General features: G+C 39.8%; 4 protein-coding genes across 5 annotated transcripts; 2 read left to right on the top strand and 2 right to left on the bottom strand.

Moving 5' to 3' along the window:
* Positions 1 to 1776: 1776 nt before the first annotated feature.
* On the bottom strand, positions 1777 to 3761 carry LOC6557263. Its single transcript, XM_032740576.2, has 2 exons — positions 2675 to 3761; positions 1777 to 2615 (listed from the first exon to the last, which is right to left on the bottom strand). Exons 1-2 carry the CDS (start codon positions 3711 to 3713, stop codon positions 2575 to 2577), a joined length of 1080 nt encoding a protein of 359 aa, XP_032596467.2. The 5' UTR covers positions 3714 to 3761; the 3' UTR covers positions 1777 to 2574.
* A 1335-nt stretch (positions 3762 to 5096) lies between these two features.
* LOC6557198 lies at positions 5097 to 6149 on the top strand. Of its 2 annotated transcripts, XM_043215598.1 has the most exons (4): positions 5097 to 5355; positions 5416 to 5588; positions 5670 to 5709; positions 5776 to 6149. In XM_043215598.1, exons 1-4 carry the CDS (start codon positions 5236 to 5238, stop codon positions 6070 to 6072), a joined length of 630 nt encoding a protein of 209 aa, XP_043071533.1. In that variant the 5' UTR covers positions 5097 to 5235; the 3' UTR covers positions 6073 to 6149. The 2 variants fall into 2 exon arrangements, with proteins under 2 accessions (XP_043071533.1, XP_001983590.1); XM_001983554.3 differs by having other exon boundaries at positions 5670 to 6149.
* A 12309-nt stretch (positions 6150 to 18458) lies between these two features.
* LOC6557928 (probable deoxyhypusine synthase) lies at positions 18459 to 19985 on the bottom strand. Its single transcript, XM_001983556.2, has 2 exons — positions 19737 to 19985; positions 18459 to 19677 (listed from the first exon to the last, which is right to left on the bottom strand). Exons 1-2 carry the CDS (start codon positions 19926 to 19928, stop codon positions 18781 to 18783), a joined length of 1089 nt encoding a protein of 362 aa, XP_001983592.1. The 5' UTR covers positions 19929 to 19985; the 3' UTR covers positions 18459 to 18780.
* A 114-nt stretch (positions 19986 to 20099) lies between these two features.
* Positions 20100 to 21485, top strand: LOC6558845 (nedd8-conjugating enzyme UbcE2M). The gene is made up of 4 exons (XM_001983557.3): positions 20100 to 20175; positions 20286 to 20516; positions 20604 to 20905; positions 20971 to 21485. The coding sequence occupies exons 2-4, from the start codon at positions 20414 to 20416 to the stop codon at positions 21109 to 21111; spliced, it is 546 nt and encodes a 181-aa protein (XP_001983593.1). The 5' UTR covers positions 20100 to 20175; positions 20286 to 20413; the 3' UTR covers positions 21112 to 21485.
* The last annotated feature ends 37 nt before the right edge of the window (positions 21486 to 21522 follow it).

Below are 21522 nucleotides of genomic sequence, written 5' to 3'. Positions count from 1 at the left end.
TATATTGATTAAATTAAAAACACAATTTTAAATTAAATGTAATAAAAATTCAAATAATCTACAAAAATATCAAATCACTCCAAAAAATAGTTAATAATTTATACATAATAATCTTCTCTCTCCCTCTCTCTCTCCGTCTCTCTTTCTCTCTCTCTCTCTCTCTCTCTCTCTCTTACGCACATTTAATTCTTCAGCACCTTCTCATACTCTGCTTAACTGGCCAACAAATTCATTATATCATTTCCTTGAGATACTCTTCCTTTAGAATTTGCAGTCATATTCGGTTTGTATCGGCCACCTTCTTTGGACTGTCATTCATTACAGAGACAGTACACTGAGCCTGTCCGCCTTACCCCACCCAGCACCCCCTTTCTCTTTAGGCCCAGTCGACTGAGCTATGCGTCGCTTGCCTTTATGCATAAGATATTTGCGTTTATTTAGACGTTGTAAAAATTATAATTATGTGTGCGTGCTTTGCATGCAAATGAGCCAACCAACAAAAAGAAAAACAACAGCAAAAAATAAGCCAAAGAGAAAACTACAAACAAGACCATATTTTGCGATCAATTCTATTAGATAAGCCATGAGGCAGACGCCCAAAGGCGTTGCCTCACATCGTCATCAACATTACCACAAAATTCGCACACTGAGCAAACAGTGCTGATGTTGATAATGATGATGATGTTGTTTTCAGCTCCAACTACTATATAGACTATATAGGGGGGCGGGATAGAGAAGGGAATGACAAAGTTGAGCAACATGTTTCACAAGCCATAAATAATTAATTTATGCAACCGCAGACGGAGCTGAGAACGTTGTGTACAAATGCCTAAATATAGACCATACATTTGCATAGTCAACAGCTGATGAAGCCATTTGTGATATGTATGTGTGTATGCATACGTAAATATATATATATATAGATTTATAAGGATATACAGTGGAACATAAATATCAAGTAGTTGTGGTTAGAGATGTAAGCCACAAGATGGTGCCCAATTTTTTAAAGTTAACTCAAGAACTATTGACATTAGTTGATATATGTATTTAAATAAATAAGTATATTATATACATAAGTACATACATGATACATACTACATATATGGATCATTTTTTCTCATCGCGTAAAGTTAAAGCTTAAATTTTTTCAAATGTTTCCATTTCAGCATTCGGACTTTGATTACATCTTATGAAATATTAATATTTTATTAGTTATAATTAATATGACCATTATTATTACTATTTTCATTATTATTATAATTTTGGTTTTACTTTGTCTGTGCACTGTACGGTAAGTAAATCCGTTTACATATTTGTGCAACAAAGACATTTGTGGCATTTACTTAAACATTGTGGCAAGTTCATTGACCATTTGCCGTTTCCGCTTGACCACGCCCAAAACGCCAGCACCCACTACAGCTACAGCTACAACAACTACAACTACAACAACTACAGCATTTGGCGACAGTTCATAATGAGTATTTTTTGTTGGTTTTATTTTTATTTTCGCTTGCCACTTGTTTCTCTGATTTTCCGCTTTTATTCGCTGCTAATTTCAACTGCTTACAAAATGGCGGCACAGCTGGCAGCCATATTTTTGTTTTTGTTTTTGTTTTGTGTTTTCTGTGTTTTTGTGTTATTATTGTCCCTGTTGCACACTGTTGTTGTCGTACTTTTTGCTGCTGCATTGTGCTGCATTGCATAATTAAAAAATATTAGCTGCTCTTTGCGAGCAGAATAATTTATTTTTTATTTGATCCTCCTCCCCTCCCCCAGCATCCCTTTCCTTACTTTCTTTCTGCTATTGTTGCTTTGACCAGGTTGTAATTTAATAAAGCGAGCAATTTAAATTAATTAATGAACAGCTGGCGTTAAATGAACTACTTCAAGCCAAGTGACCAGCGGGTCCTTCTTTTTAATAAGTTTAGACTTATTTAACAGGAATTCTTGTAACGCAAACAACTCTTTCAAGGATCCGATCGAGTTGCTCTATTCTGTTTTGTGAATCGTCTGACAACGGGTTGCGTCAATTCGTAATCATTATTTTCATTTGGCATTTTCTGATTCTTGGCTCGTTTGGTTTTCTTAATAGCCTTCGATTTAATTGACATTTGTGATTTTCTTATATTCTCATTTTTGATTACGGCATCAATTATTTTGTTCAATTCCTGCATAGGATTGGCTGCAGCTCGTGTGTACAAATGATGTGAATCAAATGTTTCGTATGCCTCGGCCCCAATTGAAGTGTGTAAAATTGATTCGTTGATGTCCTTGTAACTATTTTCATCGTTCTTAGTAGCTACTTGAGGTTTAGCTGATTTCACCTCTGGTAGATAGTTGTGTATTGCCATTATCTTTTTAGTCTTTTGCTGATTATTTGAAACAGGATAATTCTTGGATGGCAGTGCTTTACTCTCTAAGTCATCACATTTCTTTGCTTTGAGAGCTACTGCCGCATTTTGAAGGAATGGGTTTTCATTAACAAGCAGCATTCTATTCTTAAGAGGTTGAGTTGATTTATCTTTCTCCTGTGGCTCTAAAGTCGGCAATCCTTTATAGTTTTCGAATATTTCATTACAATTCTTGCCAAAGTTTCGCACATTCGTGAAGAGTTTCTGTAAATATTTATGATCATTAGAATACGGCCGCATATCCTTTTCCTCTAGTTCTTCACCTGTGCCCGTAGAAGCATCCTTTTGGGTGCATTGGTCCTTATTGATTAGTGGCTGTTCCTCAGACCTATCCAATATATCAATTCGATTCTTCCCAACAACGAAGGCCTTCTTCTTTTCACATACTTCGCATGCAGCAGCATAATATTGAGTAGACTTGTCTTCCGTGGATATTGGGAGTCCCTTTGTTTTATTACAAGTCCTTTCTTCGATGTTATTCCTTTTCTGTTCTTCCTTGAGATCCTTACCCGCCTCTGCTTTGTCTAGAACAACATCGTTTTGATTAGACTTGTCCTCCTTCGATAATGTCAGTATTTTATAGTTATCATATATTTTATAACGATGTTTCCCTACAATGTGCATATCCTTGATAGGCTTATCCTTTTCTCCAACATGGTTATCTATTTCTGCTTCGCAAAAAGCAACATGTTTTTGAGTAGACTTGTCTTCCTTGATTAATGGCAGTCCTTTATAATTATCCAATATTTTCTTACGATTCTTCCCTGGAATGTCCATATACCTGAAATGTTTATCCCTTTCTCTTATATCCTTAATTGTCTCGGCTTCGCCTGCAACAGCATCCTTTTGAGTAGACTTATCTTCCTTGAATAATGGCAGTCCCTTATAGCTATCCATTATTTTATGTTGACTCTTTCCTACAATGTACATATCCCTGAAGGACTTTTCTATTTCCCTTTCATCTTTGCTTGTCTCTGCTTCCTTTTTAGTAGACTTGACTGCACTGGGCACCGGCAATCCCTTATAGCTGTCCAATATGTCATTGAGATCCTTGCCAAAATTGCGCATATCCGTGAAGGGTTTCTGCAAATAGCCGATCTCATTTAAATGCCCATACATGAGCAGCATTAGGCAATTTCTGGCCAGTTTCTGGGACTCGGGTGCCGCCGTAAGGATGCGCAGCCAACACATTATGATCTCCTGATCCGATGGGCAGGCTTTGGTCCTGAATACCGTTTCATATTCCTTGACTTGCTGCATAAAATGGCGATCCAAATGTTCCCCATTTAGTTCTTCATCCATTTCTCTTTTATATATTTTTTTCGAATATATTGAATATGTTGAAAGAGAAATGAAATTAACTTGTCGACTGCCTCAGGCACACTGAGAATAATTTTCACTTAATATATAATTCATGATCTGCTGTCAGTTTTCGTTGACTGCACAAAACTGTTTTGTTCTGCCTCTCAAGCAATTCATCATCAAGGCCAACCAAGGAGGCGCGGCATATAGGAGGCCGTGACGGGATTATAATAGGGCACAACTTTCACAAAGCCGCAGAGGCAAAGGCTCAAGTGGAGCTGTTGCTGCTGCTGCTGCTGCTGGAGTGGAGTGGAGTGCTGTGAGGAGAAGGTGCTGCGTGCACCTTGAAGTGCCAGAATCAACGCCCATGTCATTTACAATAAGCACAAGAGCAGCAACAACAATAAAGCATGTGGTTTGCCTGCCTTGCCACGCAAATTTTCATTAGTGTTGCGCGCGTATAAATTAGGAAAATGAAGCAGCCACAGCAGAAGCAACAGTAACAGCAGGCACTTGAGTGCATCAGCAGCAGCAGCAGCAGGGATGGGTTTCAGTCTCTGCTCGACTTAAGCCTGTCTCCCATTGGGTGGCACAACCGCAACAACAACGACTGCAACAACAACAACCGTTACAAAGTGTGTGGGCTGCGGTTTCGTGGCACTTTCAAAGTTGTGTGTGGCCTGCATTAATTTATATTGTTAAGCCTGAACTAGAAAAAAGCACGCACAACCTGTCCAAATACAAAGCAACGACAACAACAACAACAACATCAACAGCAGCCAAGGCAACAAAATGTTGCTTGACATGTGTGCTAGAAAATACCCAAAAAACGAATAAAACATAAACAATGACAGCTATTTGGCAGTCTTTTGTGCATAACTGTCGTGGAGCGTATTTAATTTCAGTGTTGATATGATGCAAGTCAATCTGGCAACACAGCGTATTAAATTCAAGCTGTCAACGCTGCAGTGGTACCATTTTAGCTTTATTTAACAGCTTTTTTTGTCATTGTTTAAAATGATGTTAGCTAACATATATACAAATATATTTTCTATCTTGTGCATTATCTCAAGTTAGCTAACTTATATTTAATTAACAATTACTGTTAAATAGTACTTTTAAAAGTACTTCATTGATTTTAATGCAAAACTTTTGTGAATAGGAACAAAAATATTAATTAAATGGAAGTTGAACCGTGATTTAGGATGCAGTAATATATAATTATTTATAATTACAGTACATACAACATACATAAAGTGATTTTACTTTATTCAAACCTCAAACTGAATCAATTGGACTGCAAGCTGAATAATAGCAATCAATATTTGAAATATGTCTTCTATTCGATCTTCTTTTCGATCGATAGCTGGCAGCTTGCTGCATTTGCACATCGAAAACTTCTGGCAACGCTGTCAAAGGCCACCGTTTCGCAACGCTTAAAATCAAAGCTGGCAACAATACACCAATACAGTTACACAAACGAACACACAGCTTTCGCGCACGCGTTTCTCTCAGCTTGAAAATGGAGCCACATTGGACGAACAATTATTGCAAGCATCATGTGAATGGCACCCTGTATGTGATTACATGTTTGCCGATGACAGCCGTTCAGCTAATGGCACTGGAAAGTGGAGCCGGCGAGGTGCCGTCATAAATCATCGTCCGAAACTAGTACAATTTCTATCTAATCGTGAATTTACAGATATTTCTCACAAGAATCAAGAAGCAAACGACGCCGGAGGATATAATGCGAGTGGCCATTCAACTGGACGATGTTTACATGCTGCGCTTCAAGATCGATTTCTCGTTCAGGTCGCGTGGTTATGCCTACTTGCAATACGTCAATGTGGACACCATGGAACGAGCACTGGCTGTGTAACTAGAATTAGAAGAAGAAGCACATATTCACATTTACATTTCAATTGGATATTTTGTTTTTTTTATTTTTTTTTATAGCTTGCAGTCTTTATTTCGTCAGGCCAAGCTGAAAATTCAGGTGCGCCAATCGAATAATCTGAAGAGTCTATTTCTCAAAGATGTGAATCATTTGAATCCGCTGCAGGTGTATGAGGAACTGCGTCTGATCTGGCGCTACGACAAGTTGTACGTGCTGGAGTACAAACCGCTGCAGTATGCCTATATCATCGAGTATCGCAACAATTATGAGGCAACCATCGCCTTCAACGTCCTTAAAAGCCAGATGGGCATCTTTGGCAACAATCTCTTCGTTATTTGGGTGAACAAGGATGAACATTCACCTGTCAGTCATCCAGTGCCCAATTGTTGTGCTGTTCTTCTCCGATACCAGTTAAATTGGATGAACATCATTCAGCCATATTATCCGTGCTTCATGTTTTAAATGCAATATCACAAATTTCAGTTAACTGTAAGATATATGCATAATCTTATGTAATTATACATTTGCAGCTTTTGTGATTATATAAATATGGATGCTGTGTTGTGTTGACTCTTTTACATAAGATGCCCGGTTAAAAGCAGCCGCAGCTTCTTGACTTCATTAAAGTCAATGGGACGGGACAACAAAGTGTGTATATGAACTGCAGGCTCTTCTGATACTCTGCTTTCTAGAGAGAGTGTTACGATTTCATAGCTAGCAGCAACAGACGAATTGTCTTTTAACTATATAAAAGAAAGACATTGTGTGACTACACTCAGAAAAAATAGCCCTGAAAATTAGAAAGTTTTTCCTGTTTTTAGAAATAATCTCAATATAAAAGTCATTTTTCTTAAAACTAAAAAGGATTGCCTTAAATTACAAAAAAAAAAGTGTTTCTTATATTAAAATATTTTCGAAAACAAAGGAATACATTTCATGCAAACTCTGATTCTTAAAAAAAAAAAGTTAATTAAGTTATCTATATTTAAATGCTAATATAATTACCACAAAATCCCAATTAGAAAGCATCCCTCTAGAAATTAAATATATTTTTTAAATTGTAGAAATTGAGAAACACAAGTTTTGGCTTTTAGAACGCCACAGCCTTTAATTTTAAAAATTTGCTTTCTGAATAATAAGGCAAGTATTTTTTTTAGAGTTTTGGGATCTGAGAGCATTCTAGATTCGGCATAGCGATGCTAACAACTTCTTTCTTGTTCATATGCAAATGAATGCAGTGCGGCTGTTGCTATTGCTATTGTTATTGTTGTTGAGTGCTCAACTGGCGCGGTGTCAAGTCAGCCAGTCTGCCACATGCCACTTGCCACTTGTCTCACCTGCCCAGCCGCACTTAAAGGCAATGTGAGAGGACCTGCGGCATAATGCAATTAAATGAGTGCATTAAGCAGCAGCAACAGACAGGAGTGGCAGCTGCCACTCACACTATATACACACACACACACACACATATATATATATATATATATATATATGTATATATATATATACACAAATATGCAGGTGCAATGATCGACATACAACATGCCGCGACTGCAGCGTGCGGCTCGAGGCGCAGCTCATCCATCCATCAGGTGGTGACAAGTGCAGCGCATTCTAATGCGATTGTCGCAGCTTCGGCGGATTGGCGGATGTTGTGCCACAGCGGAAACGGATGCTGTCGTCCCTGTTGTCCTTAGCACTAAAGGCACCTGCAATTAAATTACAGCTTGAAAATCGAGATGTAAGCGTTTTTTCTCTTCTTTTTTTAAACAAGGCTCAAACCAGCTGTGAAAGCCAAAGTGCCAAAGTCTCCACCAACGAACAAGTTAATAAATATTCATTAGATTTTCAAGCGGAAAACGCACAAGTCGCTTATAGGTGTCGAAGGAGGGGCAGGTGTTGGGCGGAGAGGATGGAAAGAGGGCTGCCTGTTGTTATGCACGATTTGCATTAATTTGTTAAGTCAAGCGCAAGTGCCATGCCTACAGCAATGCGCCCCCAACCTAAACAAGTCACTTAAATCCCATTAAAATTTCAAAGGTTTTCTCCAATATGGCATCAGTGCACTGAGCAAAAAGTAGGAGGATTTATAGTAGTCGTAAATACCGCATAAATTTAATTTATGAAAATTCTTTAAAATCTTTTAATAAATTCTTTCTCTTTCAAAATGTTGTAGGTAACTTTCTAAATGTCTACACGAAATCCATTTTTTATAGTCTTATTTTAAGCGAATGTATATTTGTTTGTGAGTGTGTGTGTGTGGAGTCGGATTATATGTCTGCACTGCAATTACATGGCTTAACTTTGAGTTTCTATTTGTTGTGGCCAAATATTGAGCTGTCTTTAGCTGCCATAACTACGCAGCTTAAAGTCTAGCCGGATTTGGTACTTCTCTCCGCCAACATTTGTGACCTATTTTGCTGGGAGCAAAAGCCAAGTGGAGCAGAACTAAGGAAACGACTTAGCCTTACCCAGTTTATTGAGGCAAGTGCCAATATTTGTTTTACAAACACTCCACACCCTGCACTCCTTTTACAGGTATACGGAGACTGTGGATGAGGCTGAGCCTGAGCCTGAGCACGAGCCAAGTGACACAGTTTGTTTATGTCTTTAAGGCGTCACTTACACTAGACTAGGAGGGAATGCGAATGGTTCTGGGATTTGGGTCAGAGATTATGTTTGGCATTTGGGAGCAGGGCCGCAAGGCAAGGAAAGCGAAAGTTATGCACATATTGAGTTCAGGCTTAAAGCCAGCATTCAGCTAACCCTTTTTGCGTGCGGTCTGCTTTTTTTCTGCTTTTTTTTTGCGCATCCCCCGCAAATTTTTCCCTCCGGTTTTTTGGTTTTGGCCGCAGCCAAGAGCAAAGAGCATTCCAGATGTGATTGCGGCAACAGAGAGCTATAGAGTCCAGCACTTAGCGTCACTTTTGAAGTGTGTTTTTTTTTCCTTTGGCGTTTCTTCTTCAAGCTTTCTTCTTCGCTTTTGGCCAGTTTTCCATTTTGCAAATGCCATTAACAACATGCGTCATGCATATGCTATGGCATTCGGTTTGTACTTGCAACACTGTTGCTGCAGCTGCTGTGGTTACAAGAATCTAGGGAAGAATGCACCAGAAAGTGAGGAGATTGTCAAATGCAAATATATCACGTTAAACATAGCTATTTCTGGCAAAACTTAAAACATTTGTTTGTGTTTTGCCTTAGCACATGCTTAAGTAATAGGAAGAACATGCTTGATAGCAATCCACAAGAAGCCGCAATAAACAAGATTTAAGAGCAATACTTAACTTCAACTGATTATAACTCAGGCAATAAACAAGATTTAAGACCAATATCTAACTTCAACTGTTTGTAACACTGGCAAATAAAGTTCGCTTAGGATAAAACAAACGTGGCAATCTGCAGAGTTAATCGCTGTTAGAAAAAACTAAACTTAATTTATGCCGCAAAAATTAATGATGCCAATCTTTACAACTAATCTCAACGTGTCTATAATGCTATGCCATCGAATAATTGTTGAAATTTTGCACAACTTACGCAGTTTACAATTAGAAGTTTTTGGAATTTTTTGCCGATAATGAAAATACATCATTAAGTCCCAAAAATTCCAAATTCAATGAGTAGAAATAAGTGCGGAACAAAGGGCTGAAATAAATTAAATATTTGTATAGTTTGTGTTATTTAGAGCAGAAAAAACCCTGCTAATTGATTATAGAAATGCCAAAATGCAGAATATCTAAATATTTGGATTAAAAAAAATAACGGAAAATTAATTTCAAACTTTATTTATTTGAACTTTTATACAGCATCTGGGGTGGGAATGGAGGGCGGATGGAGAGGTGCAATTCAATATTTTATTAATCAATTCAATTTTGGCACCAAAAAAATGATGTACACTTTGGGTCCACCCTCGGGGCATAAATTGATAATGACTGTAGGCTGGCAAAAGTTTGTGGCAACATTTTTATTGACCTTTGTGCGGACAGGGGGGCGGGAGGGGAGGGTTGGTTGCTTAATCGCCATGGCTAATGCGTGAGAAGCCTGTGGGTAATTTGAGCTGCTGTTGAGTTGTTTTTCAAAATTAATGAAAAAAGTTGTGGGCGCAGTTGTGGGTTAGCACTGACTTTGACATAGAGTACAACAACAAGAACAGCAACAAGAGGAGCAACATTTATCTATGTATATTTCATGGTATCCTTAGTGTTTGCACTTGCTCTGCGAAATCCTTGAGGTATTATTAAAAAATTCTTTGCTGTCCCTTAAAAACGAGCAGCTGTAAGCTCCGAGCTCCGAGCTGTGAGTTGTGTGTTGTTGCTGTTGTTGTTGCTCCCTAAATGAGTTTATGAGCGTGTCATGTTGTTGTCGTCCTTGCTGTACGAGAGTGAGAGAGAGAGAGAGAGTCCTTGTTGCTGTGTTTATATTGCATATTAAATAAATTTTGGCAGCATAACAATTCTCAGTTCTGAGGTCCTTTTCGGTCTTCTTCCCTCATTCACACAGGTTTTGCTCCGTTTTGTAACTTTGCTTGTTGACAATAAAATAACATTTTGCACTCACTTATCCAGCTGGTTCTTCCCCTGACGCCACAACTGGCCCTTCTGCTTCAAGAGTTTTAATGAAAAAAGTTTCGACTACCATAACCGTATATATACTCAAACAAGTACTTATAAATATATATATATATATGTATATATAGCACTCTTACAGAAATTGGCTCCGTAATAGTGCTCTGTGTGTGTGGATGACGAGTGAGTGGCACCACCAATGTACTGTGCCCCATTGCCAGATGCTCCCTCCAGCTATTTTCCATGGCTGTTTGCTTCATTAAAACGCATGCCAATAAACACAATAAAAACACTTCATCATTGCTTGAATTTCTTGTGCAAACTTCCAACAAGCCAAAGCCGGCAGTTCAAACTAAACTCTACGTGGCCATCATCACAATCTATACACATACATCTATATATATATATATATGTATATATATATATTTATATATTGAGCATACGCAACGTGTGCCTGGCACGCTGGTGCGCTGGCACGTCACGACAGGAGTCAAAGCTGGAGTTGGAGCAATTGGAGGAAGTGGATTAGAAGGGGTAGAGGGAGCTGTAGCAGCTTGCAAGCATAGCTGCTCATAGCTTTGGCTGATTGTCTGTTGCTCTGACGGAGCTCACTTTATCGCAACGACCATTGAAAATCAATCAATAAAACTCCAAGCGAAGTCAATCGTAAGGAATTTATATACCCTGTAAACATACAAATGCGCTCAAGATGTATGATGAGTTTTTAACACATAATGTAACATCAAAGCACAGCTACGGATACTGACAGAGATGGCGATACAAGTTTTAGTATCAATATTTCATATTTTCTTAATTTAAATTTATTTATTAAAATGTATCATTAATTTAATTAATACTTTCTTTAATATTTAATATCATGCATATCTCACTCATTAACATACATACAGGGTATCCTCTCGTTTGGTTACCTCTCCGATGTATATATGCATGTGTAGAATATATGCTTATATACACACACATACACACACACATACACATACCTATTTGTGAAATACCATGTGCAATGTGGAGTTTTCAAATGCTATGCGCAATATTGAAGCAGCTGCTCATACTTTGCCCAACATTCCAAACAGCTGAAAAGTCAAACAGACGCTGGACGGACGAAAGGACAATCACTCAAACGGACTGAGAAATCGATTATCTGCAAGTGTCATGTAAAAAGCATTAAATTAAATCAAATATATGGAAAATCAAATCAAATCAAATAAAATCAAATATGCTTATAATAAAGACTCCGACTTCATGATATTATTGCACTCCCCATCTCTGTCACTCTCTCTCCTCTGACTCCCCCCCCCCTCCCTCCCCTCTTTTAGCACTCCTATTGCTAGCCTCACTCACAGTGTTGGAAAATGCCAGGCAGCAGTTTAATTTCATTTCAAATTCGCGTTTGCCGTTGCCAGGCAGCTGCTCCGCTCCCCTTTCCTGCTCCTGGCTCGCTGCTCGCCTTTGCTGTGTGTTTCCTGCTATTTCATCTACTTACTTTCGCATTATTTATTGTGCAATAAAAAATGCTAAGCAAAAAAAAAGGAAGCAAAAAACTTTGCATTAGCATACCTACAAAATACTTGCAGCTCTCTCTTTCTCTGCTCTTTTCTCATTTTCTCTCTTTTTCTGGCTGTTTTTTTTTTTTTTTTTGAGTCACACTTTCGTCTACAATTTTCATGCCAGAATTTCATTATCAACGGATGTCGCTTAAGTGCACATAGAATTCAATTAAGAGTCAACACATAGAGCAGTCTGGAGGGGTGGGTATCAGGTTTGTTCGATGCATAAGCTATATTTTTATGGCTGCCAATTGAAAATAGCATTAAACTATAATATTTTTCATATTGTGACCACTTGCACATTATCCTTTGAGCAACTGGCAAAACCAGAAGCCGCAAATGCTCGGAATTCACATCATGTGAAAATGTTAATCTCAGTTGCGCTACGTCTTTGGGTATTTTCATAGAGATGAACTGTTGGCAACAGCTAAGGCAGCATTCTTTGAAAAATAAAACAATCAAATACATTTTATAGAAATATTTAAGTTTATGCAACATGTACAGATTCTTAAAACAAGTCGTACAAGTTTCAAAGCTGCTAACCAAAAATTTTATTATTATTTTTGTATTTTATTATTTTAACTACAAGAAACTTCTGAAGCATCGCTTTCAAATTAAATAGTTGTACAAAAGATACAAAATAATTTTACTCAGATAAAGATAAACTAAATAATTGAATAAGCTCTTAAGTCATAATTCTTAAATTATTCAAGAATGCCCTATAAAGAATTTAATGTCACATTGCCAAGCCAACTGCCTGAAGTTCTTTGAGTAGAAATGCAATCTAAAATCTGGCGGCTCAACTTTACATCCATAAAGTTAAGCATATGGCAATTATGCTTAAGTGCCAACACTTATGTAGCTATTAGCTTATAAGGATCTTAGTTAAAGTGCTTTTATTACAGAGCGCGCAGGATTCAGTGAGCTGAACTTTATTTTTGTGCCCGCCTCAAAATTGTAATGCTGCATTGGCCACTTGGAGTTGGGGGCCCAAGATGCTATTGTGAACGCTTCCTGCATTCTGTAGTATCCGGTGGCACGACCACGCCTGCCTCTCCTAGAGACATAGGGAGAGAGAGACAGGAGAGAGGAGAGGTGGTGGCAGCTGCTGCTGCTGTTGCTGCGGTGGCCATTATTTCCTGTATTTAATTGCACTACTCTCAGCTGCGGTTTTCTGCTACATTTGTTGCAGCTTCTTGCACCAACGCCAGAACGACGATAATGTACTTTGGCCAAGCCAGGCAACCTTACTCCACCCACCCCCCTCCCCCACTCCTTCCTTACCACACCTCACCTATGTCTGCTGTTCCTCTTCTTTTATTTTGGCTGCATTTCATTGTTTTTTTTGTTTTGTTGCACTTTTGACGTGCTTGTTGGTCACTTGGCTTTGAACACAGAGTGGGTGGATGTGGATGTGTTTGGAGGGTTGGGCCGTTGGAGTGGAGCCATCAAATGATTTATACTTTAATAAACGTGCACAGGACATGCGGAGAAATTAGATGTTGTGTGGCAGGCGTTCACAATCCAAGGAGACCTGCTCAAACTTCGCCTTCGTCTTGTGGCCCACAAAAGGAATTTACGCAATTTATGAAAGAGGCAAAGAAAAAAATGCCAAAGGAATTAAACAGCATCGCCAAGGATATTGCCAGCTTATCGGCAGCAGGATGTGCGCCAACTTTTCTCTCTTTCTCTATCTCTCGTCTCTTTTAATTTCTTGGTGGAAGGTATTTGAGGCATTTTTGTGCAATTTTGTTGGCCGGCAAGGTGCGAACAGTTTGTGGATTACCATTGACCTCTGTGATAATCGACACTAGAGTCCCTTCTGCAGGACCGCTTCAATGGCTTGGTAAATGTATCGTAGCTATAAACTTGAAATTCAAGTAATTTGAATAGTTATCAAATGGCGACCCAAGCGTCGCTTTGCATTTTCATCAACGTTGCTTGGGAAAAAAGGTTTAGAAGCGCCCCGGAAATTAAATTAGCAACAATTTAACGCAAGAAAATGAAGAAATTGCCGTTAAATGAAGGTCTAAAAGGAAAATGAGGTAAAATCAAAAAAAAAAACATTGATAAAATGAAACTTAAATTAAGAAGAGGTTTTAGGCCTAATTCGTTAAATGACTTAATAAAACTTTTCTGCTTTAATTTCTTTGAAGCTATTAGAATTTCTATCGCGCTCTCTCTCTCTCTCTCTCTCTCTCTCTCTCTATCTCTCTATGCGACTCTTTGAATATACTTGTAGACTTTCAAAAAACTTTAACATAGTTCCTTTTCTACTTTGCTCACTTCGAGTCAGCTGTATTCTCATCTTTTAGCTTTCAAACAGTCCTTGAAAGATAGAAAATTTCGAAAAATCTTTTATAAATTTCTTAATCATTTGAATCTATAGATCGCTATTGATCTATAAATCTAAGCAAAATGAGTGAAATGAACGAGAATGCTTTGGATCGTCACTTCCTGTCCCAGCTGCGGATAATGAGCGATGTTTATACGGACAAAATTAGCAAATCCACCTTTGAGATGAGCCAGCGCTGGGTGCAGAGATTCCACAAGGCGGACAAGGAGGACAAGTGTGCCAGGAACTGTCTGATGCTGCTCATGTACAGCCAGTTGAACGAGATGGGCAGACTGGGAATGCCCTTCACTGAGATGGAGAACATGCGCAGACAGCTCGAGGATGTGCTGAGTGCGTATCATTGCCAGATCAAGGATGAAAGACAGCAGCAGCAGCAGGAACATTTAAGGGATCAGCACATGCAGCAACAGCATATTTATGAGAATGTGAATGAGGATGCTGAATCGATTATGGATTCAAATAGATCAAACTATGGCGGTGGCAGCAGTCGTTCTTCATCCACAGGACCCACTCCTATCCCGCCGCAGCTCTACTCCGACACACAGGACATCCAGTTTGATCCCGTCTACTCTACCACACAAGACTCTTTCCCGGTCGAGTTGCAGCCGTGTACACTGAATACCCGATTTGAATTCCCAAAAACTGCCGACTTGAATCAGCTCCAGTTTGGGCAGAGCGATGGGCTGATTGAGCTGCCGACGGCTCCTACTCCCAACCAGCAGCTGAAGCTCCATCCAAGTGGCGACACACAGGACCATCTCCACTTGGAGCAGTTGAGTCACGATAATGAGGCGCTCATCAGGGAGATTAATCAGTTGCACGCCCGCTCCGTGGAAGATGAGCAGCTTTACAGGCAAAACGCCTCCAAGTGGCAGTCTCGCAAGTCCTTGCCTCAACTGGAACAGAATGCTCCTCGCAACATTCAATCCTTGCTGCCGCAACTGGAGCGCAACACTCTGAAGGCCATACGGCGTCTAAAGGATTGGACGCCTGCAAATGGACCGCTGAACTTCCTAAGCAACAGTTTGAAAGACTTACTGGACGAGGCACCAGCAATGAAGCATCCACTCGCCGAGCTTGATCGCAAGCTGGAGCAAGTGCTCCGCACTCTGCTGGAGCAGGCAGGCGAGAGACAAGAGGAGAATCTACGCATTCTATACGATCAGCTGTTCAAGCAACAGCAGGAAACGCTGCACACCAAGGTGAAGCTACTGCATCGCGACCAGTGCTCACTGGCTGTGGAACGCAAGCAGCTGGAGACCCGGGTTTTGAATCTCAAAGAGCGGGAGCGCATCTTCTGGGAACAGCAGGCGGCGTCAACTGTGCAGTATTATCCAAGAGCTGGCAGCTACCAGGAAGAGAAGATGCCTTCGCCTAACCAATGGAGCCATAGCAGCAAATCTATGTATTACAGTTGCGGCTGCTCGGAATGCCATCCGGATCCAGAGTCCCTATCATTATCGCAGCTAAAGCGGGATCTGCCCCAGTTGCGAGATGCACAGATTCCCTAGCTGGGGAAAATTGCTCCAATTTTATATTTCATATTTCATGTTTTCATCGTTTTCAAATTCTGCTTGTTTTGTGATATATTTGTGATATTCTGTCTCGAAAAAATATAGAATCTTACCTGTTACGCGGATTATAATGCTATTTAAAAATGAATTAAAAGTTTATCTTTTCTTCATTTTTTTTATGTAGCAAACCATCAACTTCTTACTTGATAATATTATTTAGATGTGAGCAATTATGCATCCTTCTGCAAGGCTAAGATACATTTTTCTAATACTAAAATCAATAACGTCTTGAGAGTTTCCTGCAACACACACATAGGCTATGGCATATGTGTGTGCTTGTCAATTGCCAGGAACTGGACTCGCCAAAGTTTTAATGTAGTTTTAATTTGCTCGTAATCACTGGAAACTTGGCCAGCACAACAAAAACACACAGCGCACAACTTGGCTGGCTGCAATGCACTTGGCGAAATTCTACGCACTTCGCACGGCAGCAGCAAAAGGAAGCAGCAACAACAAACAGCTTTGCTCGTAATTAGTTCTTAAGCGCTGCATGTGTGTGTGTGTGTGTTTGTTGGTGTGTGTGTGTGCTTGGCATTAGATATGACAGCATGCAGTTAAGCACTTCTTAACGACAATGCTGGCCTGGCCTGCGTGGCTGCCGATAATGGGCGCCACGATAATAAGTGCAATTGATTTTCTTGCCAAGTTTCGCCAACTTGGATTATAGTTTACTGCCTTTTGCTGCACTGCGCCAGCAACTGAACTACACTGCAGTCCTATAAATTGAGAGTGCCCACGACATGGACTAAATGTGTGCTGTACGTTTTCAGAATCTTTACAGTCGCGTCCCATAAATGGGGGCAGCCTTGTTGTCGGCAACTGACAGTTGTGGTTATTTTTGATTTCGCCTAAGAGTATGCTATAAATATTAAGAAAAGACTGCTGTGCTCGATTTAAATATCAATATTCTTTTAGGCATCAATAAATTAATAAGCAAAATTATTAATTATTACCAGCAACATCATCACACATTTTTCGATTATTTATTTAGTCGCAATTTCAAAAATATATGTTGCCAATTCATGTTACACATTTCTAATGCACTTTCGTGTTTAAATATATATAGTACATAATTGTTAATCACTTTCAGTTCAAACTCTCTCGCATGGGTCAACTGCAGAAGCCGTTTCCTTCCGTTCTTGTAGGAGTTCCGAATATAATTAGTTTGTTGCTTTATTGAATGCATCTGAATCGCATTCATTGCATTCACATGGATCACGAGGTGCCGATGGCGTGGATTGTCCCATAAGAAATAGGCACACAAATATAGCTCTTTTTTAAATGCATACGTTCTGAGAGATGCTGTTAAAGAAAATATACACTTTACGACAAATTTATTGCGAAAATACAAACAATTTTATAAATTTGACTAAGCCAAAGGTAACTCAATAAGAACAAAGTTCAAACAGTTCAACGTCAGTTGTCAAAATATGCCAAAGAGTTTATAAATTAGATAAAGCAGAGGTCTTTTTTTATTTTGTATAACAAACTTTGATATACATCATATATATAGTTTATCTACAAATGATGGTTGCCAGAACTTCCATTCATATTTCAAGTGAAAAACAAAAGGACCATAAAGTTGCGGCTGCATATAAAGTTGCGCAAAAGAAAATGCATCTGCAGCAATGTTAGCAAAACCCCCCTCCTACCGCTTTACCCCTCTACCATCTTCTGCCTGACAATAGCTCAAAATATGTAACACCAACAGTCGAAGCGGAAGATAGAGAGAGAGAGAGAGAGAGAGAGAGGGAGATAGACGAAAAATGAATTACGGGTGGAAAAAATAAGTGTGCGAAAAAGTTTTCCTTTTGGCTTTAATGATGCGCACAGACAGCAAAACTTTTGGTCCAGACTAAGAGGATATGCTCTTTTAGGGGAGGGAGGGGTGCAATAAACATAAAATTTGAAGAGACGCAAAAAGAAAATGAAAGGAGAACCGCGCGGCAACATTAGCGACATAAAATTAATGACAAATTTGTGAGCTTATAGCGAATGCATTGTTCCCAAAACAATTTCGGACTATTAAGCGGAAAATGCGAAATGGGAAAATATGACAAAAGTGAAAAGTCACCAAGGAATATTTATGTGCATTGCCAGCAAACCCAAGCAATTACGACCAAAAGACGTAGTTGCCATTTTGCCTATTGGCAAACAGGGGGAGATGCAGCAGCAGTCGCAGCTGTGGTCTGTGCTGGAGCACAATTTTCATTTCATGCTATTAAAATGCTCAACAAAAGTTGCATTTTTGCTGGTGCTACTGCTGCTGCTTGGCGAGGTGAACTGCATAACCATTAGATTGCTGGAAATGGGGAGGATGGAGTGCGTCAGGAGTGCCAACTAACCGACGACCACTCAAACTACCCATTGGAGTCGAAAATACGACGCTTGTTGCGTTTATCACATTTTGCACATCTCACAGGCAACGATGACGCTTAATGGCTTCCAGCTGCTTGCCATTGCCTGCATTGTGGCTGACAGCTTTGCTTAGCCAGTTTTCTTGGTACAGTGATACAATGCGAGACGGGATTGATTCAAAATCATAAACACTTTCTTATCACAGACCAACGAATTCAGAACTTTCGTTTGTTCATTAAAATGTAAAAGAATAAAATAAATATATATAGGACAATAATAAAGCACATTTCTGGAAATGGAAAAGGACACTTTTTAGTAGTTTAAAGTTGATCAATCAAGTTATTTTTTTACCAATTGTAGAACGATATTTTTAAAAAGTATAAGACAATAATAAAGTAAAGTTTTTTGCAAAATAAATAGAAATATGTTAATTTCTTCGTATGTCAATAATTTATATCGATTCAAAATTAGAATACAACAAGGCACCTTAGAAACAAAACCGATTTCATTACAGTTGTAACTTTTACAGGTTGAAATAATGTGAGGAGGTACCACTGTACCACATTCTGGCTGCATTAAGCACACAACACTTTGGAGACTGAGCGGAGTTTCTTATTGTGCCTCAAAGTGGTTGTTGGAGTGCGGCCAGCAGAAAATTGCACTACTTTTTCCATGGGTCGTTAAAGAATACATTTTACTATATTTATAACAATATATATATAGAGAGAGAGAAAGAGGAAGAGAGACGATTACAATGTGGTGTCCTTGTGGTTAAAGTGCCGTTTGGCAAAGGTCTCGCCGACAATGAGGGGAAATACGAGACTGGCCTCGGCATACACCTTAACCGGTGTCGCCTCCCTGCGTATCTTGCCCCAGGAAACGGCCTCATCGGGCCGTGCTCCACTGTCGCTGCCATCAAACTCGGAGGCGGTGTTTATGAACACAGAATAGTCGGCGCCGTTGCGCATCAGATTCGCATTGCAAATGTGATGCTTGATAAGGCCACCTCCGACAATAATCATGCCACTGTTGACCGCCTTAACGGCCATCGTATTGAGGCGCCTCAAATCCGACAATATGTCCACAACGAGACCAGGCTGCCGGAACGAGTGAAAGTACATCATGTCGCCGAGACTGCCATCGGTTAAAGCGGGACAAAAGACCGGTATCTGATTCTTTGCCGCCCAATAGTATATGGAACTGGTATCCCCGATTCTCTCGCCCAATCGCTGGATAATACGTGAGGGCGACCAAACGGTGCCCTTGCTGCGCTGCTCCTCCAGCATTTCGTCGAGCAGCGGCATTAGCCAATCTTCAAACTTGCAGTAGTTGTCATTGGGCACCAGCAGATTACCAATGCGATTTATGCCACGTTCTCGCAAATCTCGCCCGCTCAGCTCAAAGGAGCCCAAAAATGTCGGCGCCAGGCACTTGATGAAATCCTCCTCCACTCCACCGGCTGTCGTCACAATACAGTCGATCATACGATGCTCAGCGAGAAAACGGAGTGTCTCCCTCAAGCCCGAGGACACCAGATTCGATGTGTAACCCAAGAAAATGGTGCATTTCTTGCGACGCCGGATAAACTCATCCGTCTCGTGTAAATCCTCCTGTTCGGCATCCAGCGGCTGAGCCCTGCAATCTAACTGTCAATGTTTAGTATTGCTTTTTTTTGTTTCACTTCAGCTTAGCAAAATTAACTTACCATTTTGTTGATTTCGTTGATGGCCAGGCCGAGATTTGTGGCCTGAAAACCGGTGTGCAAATAGGACTCTAATAGTTTGCTGTAGTTAATGCCCTGGTTAAATTCATAACCGTGCACCTGCGGCGTATCCACTGGTATGGGCTCGCTACGCTTGAGTACAGCATCTTTGGCAATTTCAGGCTCACCAGACATTACAAATTAAATTGCTTTGTTTTTGCGCGTTTCACACAACATGTGCGACACAATATTGTCGATAAGTAGTATCGATGCTTATTATGGTTATCAGTGCAGTGCTGTAAAATTCGCATAGTACAAAAAACTCAAACGAATATCGATGATGGCAATCGATAGTAGTGGCATTGAATGACAGTCAGAGAAATTGAGAGCTAAGAGTTGTAAGAAGAAGCAATCACTTGAAACAAGCAAACTAAATTTCTAGGTAAGACCAAGAGAAAAAATTCAACCGAATGACAAATCGTATAAACATTTATTAACAAACCCACAACGTATGCGCAACCTTCGAACACACAACGCAACGCAACAAAACAGAAAGCAACCAGCAGGCTGCAATCGAATCGCAGTGATTAGCGACAGAAGTCGAAGACGACGACGACGCCAGCAAGCAGCGCCAAGCAGGCAAACAAACATAAAGCAAAAGAAAAGAAGAAAATAAAAATATGATTAAACTTTTCTCGCTGAAGCAACAAAAAAAGGATGGCGATCAAACGGCACGCGGCCAGCAAAAAAAAGCCTCCGCCGCCCAGCTGCGCATACAGAAAGGTATTTGAAATAATTAAATATAATATATATATATGCACACACACACACTTACATATATATATATAATTATTTATATATTTTTCTTAGATATTAATGAACTGAACCTGCCAAAAACTTGTGCAACGGAGTTTCCCGATAGCGATGACTTGCTCAATTTCAAATTGATCATTTCACCAGATGAGGGCTTCTACAGAGATGGTCGCTTCGTATTCAATTTTCGCGTCGGCTCCAATTATCCGCATGAGCCGCCGAAGGTCAAATGCGCGACGCAAGTTTATCACCCCAACATCGATCTGGAGGGCAATGTGTGCTTAAACATATTGCGCGAGGACTGGAATCCAGTGCTGACCATAAATTCCATTGTCTATGGCTTGCAGTTTCTCTTCCTGGTAAATGCTGACACAATCAATAATTATACGGCTAATATAATTATAATTCGTATTACTTTTGCAAGGAACCCAATCCCGAGGATCCGCTCAACAAGGAGGCAGCCGATGTGCTGCAGAGCAACAAGCGCCAATTTGAACACAATGTGAAGCGTGCAATGCGCGGCGGTTGCGTTGGGGAGACCTATTTTGAATGCTGTCTCAAGTGATATAGGAAATCAAAAGTCTTTAATTTAAGTAACGGCCTCTGCTTGCTGCCTGCTGCCGCTGCCTGAGATCCAATCGGAATCATGCCAACAACAATCCCAACAGCGGACGCGCTTTTATTAGTAGTTATACACAACAACAACAACAGCTTGCAACACGCTAACGGTTGCAGTTAGCAGCAGGCAGATTTGGCCGCATCAGCAAACAACAAATTACAGTAATAAAAACAAACACTGCGAACCTAAAAAAAAACAACAACAAAACAGAAAACCGAGTCGAGTCAACAATTTTTTAGTCCAAAAACCATTTGCAGTAGCATGCATTAAATATAATATATATACATACACACACATATATATATATATATGTATATTTATATTATTTTTTTGTCATCCATATTTGTAAAATGCATT

This window comes from Drosophila grimshawi, unplaced genomic scaffold (assembly GCF_018153295.1).
Source record: "Drosophila grimshawi isolate 15287-2541.00 unplaced genomic scaffold, ASM1815329v1 contig_44, whole genome shotgun sequence".
Lineage (NCBI taxonomy): Eukaryota > Metazoa > Arthropoda > Insecta > Diptera > Drosophilidae > Drosophila > Drosophila grimshawi.
Note: the sequence above shows the minus strand (reverse complement) of the source record. Positions and strands in the feature narration are given on the sequence as shown.

Bases quoted from the DNA above. Each gene is read 5' to 3' on its own strand.
- LOC6558845 (XM_001983557.3), top strand. From the start codon at position 20,414: ATGATTAAACTTTTCTCGCTGAAGCAACAAAAAAAGGATGGCGATCAA. The intron at 20,517-20,603 runs GTATTTGAAATA...TATTTTTCTTAG, and splicing joins CCAGCTGCGCATACAGAAAG to ATATTAATGAACTGAACCTG. The intron at 20,906-20,970 runs GTAAATGCTGAC...TACTTTTGCAAG, and splicing joins GCTTGCAGTTTCTCTTCCTG to GAACCCAATCCCGAGGATCC.
- LOC6557928 (XM_001983556.2), bottom strand. From the start codon at position 19,928: ATGTCTGGTGAGCCTGAAATTGCCAAAGATGCTGTACTCAAGCGTAGC. The intron at 19,678-19,736 runs GTAAGTTAATTT...AAACATTGACAG, and splicing joins TCAACGAAATCAACAAAATG to TTAGATTGCAGGGCTCAGCC.
- LOC6557198 (XM_001983554.3), top strand. From the start codon at position 5,236: ATGGAGCCACATTGGACGAACAATTATTGCAAGCATCATGTGAATGGC. The intron at 5,356-5,415 runs GTGCCGTCATAA...GTGAATTTACAG, and splicing joins TGGAAAGTGGAGCCGGCGAG to ATATTTCTCACAAGAATCAA. The intron at 5,589-5,669 runs GTAACTAGAATT...TTTTTTTTATAG, and splicing joins ATGGAACGAGCACTGGCTGT to CTTGCAGTCTTTATTTCGTC.
- LOC6557263 (XM_032740576.2), bottom strand. From the start codon at position 3,713: ATGGATGAAGAACTAAATGGGGAACATTTGGATCGCCATTTTATGCAG. The intron at 2,616-2,674 runs GTGAAGAACTAG...AAATATTTACAG, and splicing joins GGATGCTTCTACGGGCACAG to AAACTCTTCACGAATGTGCG.